General features: G+C 54.4%; 4 protein-coding genes across 4 annotated transcripts; 2 read left to right on the forward strand and 2 right to left on the reverse strand.

Moving 5' to 3' along the window:
• Positions 1-1,663: 1,663 nt before the first annotated feature.
• On the forward strand, positions 1,664-4,647 carry A1O7_02520 (uncharacterized protein; the record flags this gene model as incomplete). Its single annotated transcript, XM_007756551.1, has 2 exons — positions 1,664-2,044; positions 2,098-4,647. 2 exons carry the CDS (start codon positions 1,664-1,666, stop codon positions 4,645-4,647), a joined length of 2,931 nt encoding a protein of 976 aa, XP_007754741.1.
• A 612-nt stretch (positions 4,648-5,259) lies between these two features.
• Positions 5,260-7,254, reverse strand: A1O7_02521 (uncharacterized protein; the record flags this gene model as incomplete). Its single annotated transcript, XM_007756552.1, has 1 exon — positions 5,260-7,254. One exon carries the CDS (start codon positions 7,252-7,254, stop codon positions 5,260-5,262), a length of 1,995 nt encoding a protein of 664 aa, XP_007754742.1.
• A 979-nt stretch (positions 7,255-8,233) lies between these two features.
• A1O7_02522 (uncharacterized protein) lies at positions 8,234-10,028 on the forward strand (the record flags this gene model as incomplete). The annotated part of the gene is made up of 2 exons (XM_007756553.1): positions 8,234-9,615; positions 9,680-10,028. 2 exons carry the CDS (start codon positions 8,234-8,236, stop codon positions 10,026-10,028), a joined length of 1,731 nt encoding a protein of 576 aa, XP_007754743.1.
• A 190-nt stretch (positions 10,029-10,218) lies between these two features.
• Positions 10,219-12,242, reverse strand: A1O7_02523 (uncharacterized protein; the record flags this gene model as incomplete). Its single annotated transcript, XM_007756554.1, has 5 exons — positions 10,219-11,164; positions 11,215-11,646; positions 11,697-11,933; positions 11,990-12,096; positions 12,180-12,242. 5 exons carry the CDS (start codon positions 12,240-12,242, stop codon positions 10,219-10,221), a joined length of 1,785 nt encoding a protein of 594 aa, XP_007754744.1.
• Positions 12,243-12,248: the final 6 nt, after the last annotated feature.

Consider the following 12,248-nt stretch of genomic DNA (forward strand, 5'->3'; position numbering starts at 1 on the left):
ACTATTCCCCTTCCAGGTATCATCCATCCTGGCGGGTTGGTAAAGCTAGTGCCGGCAGTAAGAACCTCGACTGGGGGCTATACAAGCCAGATGTACATCCGGACCAGTCGCTTGGGATTGGGCATGAAGTTATTGTCAACGGCATGCACCATTCGCAGCTTGTCGTCGCTTAAGTCGACAGGTGGCAGCAGCTACTGTGGCTACTTGCATTCCGTTTTCGACGACTCTTCGGCGGTGAGCGAATTTTGACCTCTTTCGTGCTTTTTGCACCCCTTCACATTTGCTTCAATTTTCCCTCACCTGTTCTTAAAATGCCCAAAATCAAGCCGCCGACTCATCATGATGCAACACGGATCCCAATGCAGGCTCGAGCCAAAAGATGATACCCTCGGGAGACATGTACCTACCTAAGGTATCTAACTAGCACTTGCGTGATACTGCCGTACCATGGCCAAGGGTTTGTGGAAATGTCTATATCTCCTTCGCAGCGTCCATCGGAAGCACCGCAGTCTTACCTCCCTCCTCCTCGTGCCTGTCAAACAAGACCGGCTGCGACCGCCAGTGTGATTCCTAAATGCGCCAGCTTTGAGCTCGCGGCCACTTACTTCGCTCTTCTGCTTCCACAACATCTTCTTCATCGTCTGTCTCTTCCGCATATACCTTTTTCTGTCTCCCGTATCACCACAGCGAAGACTGCATTCTTCTGCCAACCCCGCACCGGCACCTGACATCTAACTAACGCTTGACGTTTGACGTCGGTATTTCTCATAGCTGCGGTGGGAAGGTCACCAGGTACGTACCCACGTATCACGTACTTTGCGCTAGGCACGGCACATGGATTCTCACATGTCCAGTGACACCGTTTAGCTGCCACCCACTGCCTCGTTCCGCACTTCCCCTGGGGCCTAGGCCAACTGCAGCGCATCTAGGATCGAGGCAGCTGTCCCCGCTACACGCACTACCACGACGCGCCCGCCGAAATCGTCCAGCCCCAACACCATCTCAGTCAGAGTCTGCGCTTCAGACTCAGCTCACTAGGCCAAACACCACAGCCCAATCATTTCCTTTTTCCATCACGCGACAAGAGCGCGATCGCGGAAGGCCAACCTTATGATTACAGCTTGACCTGAGCTGGTTCTGGGCTTCAAGCGGCGGCCGAAGTAAGGAACAAGACTACTGCACACCATCACTCAAATCTGAACGGGCAGCAGGCCAGTTGTGTCGCCTCCAGGTCACCTTCCCCCCAGTTCGATCGCCACCCGAAGGCCTCCTCTCCAACTTACGTCGTCATACTGGCAGCACCTTTAACTTTTACACTTCCAGACATCACTTTCTCAACTTGTCGACGATCGCTATCTCACTGTCAAAGCAGTCATTTTCCTTTTCGTTGTTGTAATAGTTCCTTCTGTCCCTCGCTCAATCATTCGTACACCAGTTTTGTCTAATACGAACCGAGTCTTTGTCATTGGAATCTGAAGAAATCTCGGCAATCAACCGAGGAAGACAGACAAGCGAGGTGTCCCGCACTCTCTTAAGTGGACGCGAGGGCAACACATTCAGCGAACCCTGGCAGAAAGCCGCTCAAGACCGAGTCCATAACATTGGGAGGCTTTTTCATACTTATATTGCGGGACCATACGCAGGGGCCAACACTAGGAGGAATATGCCAGATCAGCCAGACTGGAATGCCATTCAAACCTCTCTCAGGGTACTGAATGTGACCAAATCAGCCAGTCCTGCCATACTTCTTGTCGTCTTCGTCATCGCATTCATCTACCATGGCATCAAGACGTCGCCCGATGATGGCAAAGTCACAATTCAAGCCATGCGAGGTCCTGGTGGACGACCACTTCCCGTTCGAAGGAGATCCGCCAATCAGGTCAAGGAAGCTGCGGCCACCAAAGACCTACCACCCGGGGTCAAGGCTGTGTTTAAGATCAGCCAGGTCGTTGTTATGTTGACATTTCTAGGCAATGCGGCTATTCTGCTCTTTGAGATCCTGCTGAACCGCAAAGACGAATGGTGGCCTGGTAAGAATGCTGTGGTAGGCTGGGGTCCTTGAGTTTCGTTGCCTGTAATTCCACTGACACTTCCTAGATATACGTAATCGCTTCTACCTTTCTCTGGCTGATAGTTTTCATCTCTATCCTCGACACGAAGCCCTCTCCAAACAACGCCCATTTCATCTCTTGGCTATGTGCTCTTCCCTTGGAGGTCGTCATTCTGGGTGCCAGCCTCCGCATCTATACCATGCCCCATTTTGAACCTCGAGTAGGCAATCAGCAGGGTGGCCAGTACAGGGAGAACATCACAGGCTGGGAGTCACTTGAAGTTGTCGTCAACCTGGGCCGAATTGTTTTCCTCCTCGGTCTGTGCGTCCTCTACATCGCGATCAAAATCAACTGCCGAAGACAGAAGACTAGTACGTCGGGTATTGAGAATGAGAGAACGCCCTTACTTGGTGGAGATACCGAATCTGGAAGACGCCCCAACGCCAACCCTCATGCAAACCATCAAAGTACTCCGTCCTCCGAGCCCAAGGAGCATGTCGATGCATGGGCCAAACCAACGGAAGTGCCTAACATCACCTGGTACGCCTACTTAAGAGGATTTGCCATGCTGATCCCGTACCTTTGGCCCAAAAAGTCACTCAAATTGCAACTTCTTGCAGGATCCTGCTTCCTCATCATGATCGGTCAGCGAGTCATCAACGTTTTCGTCCCTGTAATGGTGGGCAAAATTACTGACGCCCTCTCCGGGGATGATGACGGTGGGGTGCGAGCTCCTTGGCTGGATATCGCCCTGTATATCCTATTCAGGTGGCTGCAGGGCTCCCAGGGTATTCTCAGCGCGGCTAGGTCAATTCTCTGGATCCCCGTGGAGCAATACTCCTACCGCGCCATCTCAACAGCGGCTTTCGAACACGTTCATGGTCTCAGCGCAGAATTTCATACGGGCAAGCGAACGGGAGAGCTGATTTCGGCACTGAACAAGGGGAGCTCGATCAACAGCTTCCTTGAGATGGTCACCTTCCAGGTGGGACCAATGGTCTTCGACCTCGTTGTCGCGGTCGTATTTTTGACCATCAAATTCGACGCATACCTAGGTTTGGTGGTTGCCATCGTGACATTTCTGTACATCTATGTCACCATTCGGCTTGCCGCGTGGCGTGTTACCTTGCGCCGCAATTACGTCAACGCGGACCGAGAGATGGAAGCAGTCAAGAATGACTCTTTACATTCGTGGGATACGGTCAAATACTTCAATGCCGAGGGTTATGAATTCGGCCGATACCGGTCATCGATCAAGACGATGCAGAGTTTCGAATACTGGGTCGAAGTGACATTGGCTTATATGAATACGGTGCAGGGTGCGCTCTTCATGATTGCCTTGTTGGTTGCTTGTTTCATCGAAGCCTTTGAAGTTGCACAAGGTGATCAAACCGTGGGTAAATTTGTCCTCTTGATCACCTACATGGCACAGCTGCAAGGACCACTCAACTTTTTCGGGACCTTCTACAGAGCGATTCAGACCAATCTCATCAATGCCGAGAGAATGCTGGAACTTTTCAAAGAACAACCGCATGTCGTCGACCGGGAAGGCGCGGAAATACTTGAGGATTGTCAAGGTGATATTGTCTTTGACAACGTGAGCTTCAGCTACGATAAGCGGAGACCAGCCTTGGACCGACTGAGCTTCCGATGTCAGCCTGGGTCGACAACAGCGCTGGTGGGTGAATCGGGAGGGGGAAAGAGCACGGTCTCAAGGCTACTCTTCCGCTACTACAACCCTGACTCGGGGCAAATCAGGGTTGACGGGAGAAACGTTCAGGACATCACCATTGACTCTTTACGGAGGTTTATTGGTGTCGTGCCACAGGATTGCAACATGTTCAACGAGTCCATCATGTACAACCTGCGTTACGCCAATCAAGATGCGACGGATGAAGAAATCTTTGACGCTTGCAGGGCAGCCTCAATCCATGACCGGATCATGGAGTTTCCTAATGGCTATGAGACAAAAGTTGGGGAGCGCGGTGTGAGACTCTCGGGCGGAGAGCGTCAACGAGTTGCTATTGCCCGAACATTCCTCAAAAATCCACGCATTACTATGCTTGACGAAGCCACTGCTGCCTTGGACACCGAAACCGAAGAAAAGATTCAGGAATCTTTCAACTCCCTTGCTGAAGGACGAACAATGCTCATCATCGCTCATCGACTGAGCACCATTGTTAACGCCGACCAAATCCTGGTGCTTTCCCACGGCACTGTGGTTGAAAGTGGAACGCACCAAGAACTTATTGCGCTGGGGGGCAAATATGCAAGCATGTGGCGGAAACAATCCAGGGCGCAAAGAGCTGCTGCGGAGGCTGCGGAACTCCATACCCGGGCTCGAAAAGCACTGGAAGAAGCCGAGGCTGACAGTGCCAGCGTCAGCGAAGAGGAGCTCGAACAGTCAAAGAAACGAGACCAATCTCATTGGAGTCGAGGCCACAAAAGGGTCAACTTTAGTGAGAGCAGCCATCTCCGGGCAAACTGGACTGTGAGTGACCGGGATCAAGATGGAGATGCTCAGTCTAAGAGTTCGCAGACGGGACCCACCGATGGCGCGCACGGCCACGGCGGAAAACCGCCGGGACACCCTTGAACTGGACTTACATCATATCCGACAGACGCCAGTTGTCGTACAGAACGTGGCCGACAAGCTGGCTGATCCTATGGGTCAAACTTCCGGTGCAGCGGCATTTTCTTGTCTATGGGATGCTATAGCCTATTAACTGTTGACTGTCTCCTCTCCATGCACCCAGACTGGCCACGCTTCTGGCAAGATTGCTCACGATGAGACGCTATATGAAGACGACGAAAATGCTAGACGAGCGGGAATCAGTTCCAGTGTTGAAATATGTTTCGAGCTTGAGGAAGGACAAAGCGTGGCAAAAGTTTCTCGCCTACTTCCGTTGGGGGCTTTGGTAAACTTGGTATTTTCGGGCTCTGCTGCTATCAGAGCAAAGAGTACTTGCCTTGCGGTTTTGGAACAGAACACACATTGGATGCCTGGATTGAGCATGAGGACGAACGAGGACAAGCCAAGTGCTGCGTGCCGCGTGCTGCGTGCTGCTTGCCAGCTTCAAAAGATTGCCGAGCGAGCGAAGACTGGAAGCATCGCCTTGACATTTGAACTTAGAGTATACATGATCCCCACGCGGGCTTTACAATTATAAAATACTGTATCTGTTGACTCCCACACTCGATGCTAGACTCAAAACCTCCGCTTCTTCTTCCCCGCCGTGCCCGCCTCGATCGTGCGTTTCAGCTGCATTCGCCGCCGAGATGCTGCTTCCTCGGCCGTCTCCTTCGGTGGTGGTGAAGGTTCAGCTGACGCTGCGCGGCGTTTCGACAGAGACTTGGACCGGCCCACGGCTTTGGAGGATTCCAAAGCGCGTGGATCGGCATCGGCATCGGCGTCGGCATCCGGGCGAGCCTCCGGAGAGGAAGACTCATCCCTGTGTGCTTGTTTCCTTTTCCGCAAGCCGCCAAGTTTGTGGACACCTGGTTTCCGAGGGGATTGCGCCTTCTCGTGTTGAGAAGGGCGTTCTTCATCAGAGGCTGGATCCGGCGTCGGCGTCGGCGTCGGCGATGGGTCTCTCTTGCGGGCGCCGAGACGACCTAGACGGTTGGGCGGTTGTGCGGTCGTGGGGGTAGGGGACTTGGGTTGTGGGTTGTGCGCAGGAGAGGCTGAGGAGGGAGGGTGATGACGGTCATTGTCCTCATCCTTGTCCTTGTTCTCGTCCTCATCCTCGGTTTCTGTTTCCGTTTCAGTTTCGTCATCTTCTGCCTTGCCCCTTTTCGGATTTTTGGGGGAGGCTGGTGACGAATGCTTGGGATGTGAGCGTGTGAGCAGCGGAGACGGAGATGGAGATGGAGATGGAGAGACTGAAGGCGAGGGTGTAGCTGATGGTGAGCGGGTCGTGGCTCCCTTCTTATTCGGGACGCGCGCTTTGGGCTTCTGGGCTGGTTGGGGAGATTTGGTGCCCCGTCGTGAGGGCAGTCGGATGTCTTCGTCCTCGGCGTTTTCTGAGGCTGTCGCTGTCGCTGGGTCTGTTGAGGCGTCGGAGGCTCGACGCACTGGTGATGCCTTTCGTTCGGCGGGCGGAGATGCCTTGGCTGGACTTTTAGAGGTAGAGGCGCCAAATGCCTTGGTCGCGTCTCGTTTGCCGAGGCCACCGATTTTGGATGCTTTGGTACTCTTTGGAGGACTGGGTTCTTCGTCCTGGGTATCGTCGTCCACGGTGGTGGTAGTTGCGGGCTGGGTCTTCCTTGTGGCTGCGGGACTCGTAGTCTTCAAGTATGGTGGGGTTGGTTGACGTTCGAATTCATCATCCGTAGACTCGTCGTCTGGGCCGGGCTTCATCGGCGGCGACTTGACCTCTGCGTCGCCCTTCGCGCCACGCTGTGTTGCAGTTGTCGTCGGTAAATCCCTGACCCAGCTCTCGTGCTCAGACCTGCTGTGCACGAAGCACTTCTCACACCCGCGAACGAGGTTACCCAGCCCCGTCCGATCCGCGCCCTCGTACCCGTCGTCGGTGGCGAACTGCTTGATCCAGGCTTCCTCGTCGAAATCCGCCATCCCAGGGACGCGCTTCTTCGCATCCGCAACAGAGACATGGCTACCCTTTCTCGACGCGAGGCCAGCAATTCCAGGGAAAACGAGGCTCAGGTCCACAGCCGAATTGCCGATCCGATCGAGCAGTTTCGAGATGACATGGTCTTTCTCCCTGACGATGCTGAGCAAGGAGCTGATTTTGCTCTGCGACACGGCCACCTCGTGCAGGCTGGGCCGGAGGAGGCGTTCAGCAAGTTCCGAGCTGGTCTGGGGTTCTAGCGTGAACGTCCAGTCTAGCGGCGGCAGACCGCGAGGTAGGTCGATTGTCGTGCGGAGGTACAGTCTCTGTGAACTCTTCTCTGACCCTCGTGTGATTGTGTTCTCGCCGTCGCTTAGGCTCTGGCGGAGTTTGGACAGCAGAACCTCGAATTGGCGGTCCGAGGCTGACGGGTCGACGGTCGTGTGCTGTCGGGCTGCTGCCGCTTTGATGTCGTAGCTGTCCAGACTAGTTTCCCAGATGGATATCAAGTCGGTGAGGAGCAGCGTCAGCGATTCGCGGCTGGTCGAAAACTGGTAGAACAGCTTGGGGCATTGGCGGCGGGAGGAGGTCTGGAGTTCTCGCCATCCTCCCTCGCTGCCTGGTTCCGACATGTGTGAGGATTTAGAGAAGCAGTCACATCTTTTATGCCGGAGATGACCAAGGAAACTTTGATCGCCGTGTAGCTAGCGGTTTCGCTATAGCTACTATACGGTCATTAGACGCTTAGCGACGTAGTCCCGGCTCGATGCCCGGGAGACTGGTAAAGGTGGTGAAGGCGTCGACCGCCTGCAATGACGCCCTCGCGGCGACCAATGAGCACCTGTCTTGGCATTCGTACTCTGATTGGCCGCTATCTCGGCCTGCAGCCTTGCCTTTCTTTGCCTGTCGTGCCTGTCTCTCTTTGTGTCGTGGAGTCACCACATGGCAAGCATAAAGTAAGCACCATTCATTGAGCTTTCTAGTTTCTGAGATTCGCCTTCTGGACCGGCAGACTCATGGGGCTGTGCGAGCCAGCTCTGCCTCCCTAAAAAGTGACCAGCCCTCGCCTCCGGACTATGCTAGCTTCTTACCGCCCTCTCGTCTGGCCAGACCTGTTTCGTTTCAGCGCCTGAAATGGTCGAGCGCTTAGCCGAAAGCTATGAACGCGCAGCATCAGTCCGTCACATGCAAAATTGGGCCTCCTGTGGCCCGTACTGTTTCCTGCCATGACCCGGGTCAAGGGTGCGCTGTTATCACGGTTGTCGGTGCCTTAATATAGCCCCCAGGAACGGATATGGCCTCATAGCGCGATCTGGCTGGCGATGTCCTACCTTCCCTATTACCTCGCGTCGTACGAGTCTGCGATGGTCAGTACCGTATATGCCCAGTCTTCACCTCCACCCTGTTGTAACGCCTTTCGCCACGTCTGCCCCCAAACAGCCGGGCACATGATATCCATCAGATATACGCCGGAACCACCCAAGCAGTCCTTGTCGTTCGCTGTCTTTATCGATATCGTCTGCGTCTCTTAGATCGTCTGACTCGAATCGGCATCATCAGTCCTTCTTTACAGTCTTTGCGCCGGAAAGTCAGAATCCCTTCGCCCTCGACATGCTCGAAAAACAACCCCAGACTGTCCTCTCCGTCGAGGTAAAGGACTTTTCCCGCCTCAGCCACATTCACTGGCGTGCCCCGACAGTTATGGGCGTGGGCTTCCTCCTTGGGATCGTGCTCATGGGCCTTCACCACGCCCTCTATCAAACTTTAAGCGGCGAACCTGCCGACCACGCTCTTTTACAGCTCTGGGCCATCCGCGGTGGCACGGCGATCGCATTTCTTTCAAAGCTAGCGATGGCAATTGGCACAGGAGTGGCGTATGATCAGTGGATGTGGGTGGATTTGCATGCAAAGCCGCACGAGATTGGGAGTCTAGACTCGATGTTTGCGGTTTTGGGTAATGCATTTGAGTTCCTGGCTGTGGGGGTCTGGGTTCGACGCCCGGTGTTGGCCTTTCTGGCCGCTGTGACCTGGTTGCTTCCTATTTCCGCCATTATCACACCCGGAACGCTGTCCATCCAACCCGTGATAGTCGCCACGAACGGCACACTCAAAGTCCCTCAACGAGAGTATACGACGAACAACAATCTATACTGCGGCGTGACTACCAATGGCGACACCACAATGTATGCAACGATGGCCACAGGTCTGCTGAACCCGACTTTCTCCACGGTTCTCTCCAACAGCGTCCTGCCCGTTCAATCCTCCAGCTCAAATCTCACTTACAACCTGCAATTCTTCGGCCCGGCTATCTCATGCGACTTGGCCGGAGGCGAAGCTTTCGCCTGGGCCAAGAAGGCTATGCTCCAGTATGAGAATATGACTGACAGTCGGGTGTTTTACTTTGGTTGGGCACCTCAACCGGGCTGGGGTCCCGAGGTGAACGGCTCGTTCTTCGCATCTACCGATGTTCAGATTGGGAATAACCGTCTTGACTTCACCTCGCAGGACGCGGCGCGAGTGTTCATCTACCTCAACACGACTGGTGTTGACGAGTCAGGCAATCGTATTCCTGGGTTTGCTGGTGAGCCTGAGGCGCAGATGATGACCTGCAAGTTGTATAACGCATCTTATGCCGCACATTTCGAGGTCAAGAGTACCGGTGCCCAATTCATCACTGCGTCCCCTACATTCGAGAACTGGATGCCGGCACTTGCCACGATGCAAGGCACACCCGCCGAACCACTGGTCAGTCGACAGATGAACATGCAAGCCGTCATGGAGGCCTTTGCCATGATGGTCACCGGTCCGATCACCTACTCGAACGACGTCAACTTCCCCACGACCAACTCGGTCTACTCGCTGGGGATGAATCAGGCGCTGTTTCCCTCGCGGCCAGGACTGACCCAAACAGAGATGACCATGAGGCAAGCGAGGCAGAACGAGATGTTGTTCCAGAATATTACGTTGAGTATGCGGTATAGTGTCGTCTCTGGGTACGTCGTCTTCCCTCACTCCTCCTGACTTTGTGCACTTGTTGCATGGCTGACATTGGACCAGACACATCGGACCAGACAGCACGACCGCTCCGGCAAATCGCCAGGTTTTCCAATCTCAGTTCGTATATGAGCCGCGCACGCTGCTGATTGCATACGGTATCAGCGCGCTCTTCGCTTTGATATGCGTGCTGCTCGGTGTCCATGCGCTGCTTCGCAATGGTGCGTCCTACACGAGTTCCTTTTCGACAATCGTGCGCGTCACGCGGGACCGGGCGCTGTCGAGGTTAATTGCCGACGAAGGTGATCTGCAGGGCGCGGAGCCTGTGCCGAAGCACATTCGCAGGGCTGGAGTGCGGTTGGGCAGAAATGCAAAGTCGGGTTCGCCGACTTATGCTTCGAGCTGGATTTGAGGGTTCACGACATGATGTGCCGACGATTTTGAACGAATTGTATATGGCTGCAAATATATCCCCAGATCTGTCTCTAACAGGTTTCGCGTACGTAGATAGGCAGATGAACAGACAGATAATGTACATCCTGTCCCGCACACTGAGCTACACGGCCTCGGCACGGTTGGTGGCCTTGCCACTTCGCCCAGCATTATGACTCGTCAAACTGCGGCGGCACGTAAAAGTCTCCAAGTTCAGTGAACAGGGAGTCCCAGTCAATGAGGTCGCCCCCGTAATCGAACGACAGGTTGTCCGGGAAGATTTGCATTTCCGTGCCGTTGGGCGTCGTCTGGGTCTGGCCACTCGCCGCGGCAAGTCGTTCGCTTAGTGACTGCGCCGGCTTTTCCAGGCCGAAGTGCTCCTTGAGCCGTCTGATCGTGTCCCACATGATACTCGACGCCATCCTAGACTTTGTCTTCAATGCAAAACCGTTGCCCTCCCGCTTCAGCGGATGCTGGCTGAGATACGAGATGGTGGTGCAAGTCCGGCTCAGGTAGTCGTGCTCTGTAATGATGCAAGCATGCAGCGTGTTCCAAGCTTGGCCGATTGCTTTTCTCGTGGCGGCGAGGTCGACGAGAGGGTGTTCGCTGTCTCGAAGCATCAACAGGAAGAACGTCGCCGCGATGAGAGACTCCTTGGTGTGGACGCTCCAGGAGCTGATTTCGCGTTCGGCATTGTTGGCCACATCGATGAGCTTCAGTCCTGTCGCGAGAGCGGGCCCGATGAATTCGTCCACGTTCGAGTGCCGGCCGTTCTGAGTGCTGCTGACATTCGACGAAGTTATGGCGTAGATGTACAGATTGAGCTTCGACCCAAGAAACAGAACTTCCTCGTGGGGCGACCAGAGCAGGCCGGACGTGGATTCCATTAGGGAGAATTCCTTTTCGAACATGTGGATGGCTGAGATGGAGCTCTGGAGGACACCTGCCGGGCTGAGATCGGAGTTGCCTAGGGTAGTGTTCGTCCTGTAGGACAGATAGGCGATCTGGAGCTGCTGTTTGAGCTTGACTGGGATAGTCGATGCTGGGGAGGAAAGGGCTTCGAGGATGGTATGGTCGATGGGAGCGGTGCATGGAACGCCGATTCTGCGGCTTGCCCTAATGCTGAACATCAGCGGACAGATAGGCAGAGAGACAGAGAGGCATACATCTCGTTCTCGATAAAGCAAGCAATCCATGCTTTTCTGCGAGACAATATGATCTCATCGTCGAATTTCGAGCCATAGATGAAGTCGTTTGCATATTCGGGTCGATGTAAGCCCATTTGTAGAGCTGCGTGGGTGGCGATGCCGCTGTACGTCCACGACAGGTCGGTCCAACTCCTGTCGTCGCCGCCTGCCCAAGTACAGAGCAGGAGAAGCGCCTGGATCATCTCAAGGGACTGACTTGACAGGTACTCCGGACTAAGGACAAGCCTTTTGAGTGGTTGGCTGAGCTTGGAGTACAGAGCGACATGTTGGCGGCATTTGGCGGATACGAGAATTATGCTCCAGAACAAGGGTGGCCATTTCCTAGACGAGCGGAAGGTAATTGACGGCGAGGACAGGATGGGGAATCGCGAGTGGTGATAAAGGTAGTAGCTTCAAACACGTGGTTAGACGGGCACACACAGGGAGTACAGATCTCCTACCGCTCAAACAACTCAACAATCGTCTGAGGCTGGATTGTGATATCGTCGAGGGTAGTCGGTTGCAGGTCTTCGAAGAACTGGGCGAAATCGAACGTGCTGAAGTCCTCCTCGACGATCGAGGGTCGGTGTCGAACTTCAGGTGACCCGATCGAAGGGGCAGATGCTTCCCGTGCTCGTGGTGTGCCTTCGAGTTTCTGCTTTGCCTCGAGCAGTTGCTCTTCCAGCCTCTCAATTCGTCTAGCCAAAGAAAGTCAAAACTGAGCCGGACATTGGCATCGATCCATCCAACTTACTCCTGCCGCTTCTCTCGTCGGAAGTGAGAGTCGATCAGACACTTGGAGCCAGTCCTGGTGCATCTTGTGCACGGAGCCGGAAAGGTCTGAGCTGAGTCACATTTTAACTGTTCACGAGGTCAATACAAGCCATACACAATATATAGAGAAAAGCAGTCGCGCTGAAATCGACTCTTCTGCATGGACCTACCTTTAACTGGCGGCACTGAGTGCACGCCGGGCCCTTGTTCCGGGTCTTCTGGACCTTCTCCATCCTCTG

This window comes from Cladophialophora yegresii, assembly GCF_000585515.1.
Source record: "Cladophialophora yegresii CBS 114405 chromosome Unknown aczIN-supercont1.2, whole genome shotgun sequence".
Lineage (NCBI taxonomy): Eukaryota > Fungi > Ascomycota > Eurotiomycetes > Chaetothyriales > Herpotrichiellaceae > Cladophialophora > Cladophialophora yegresii.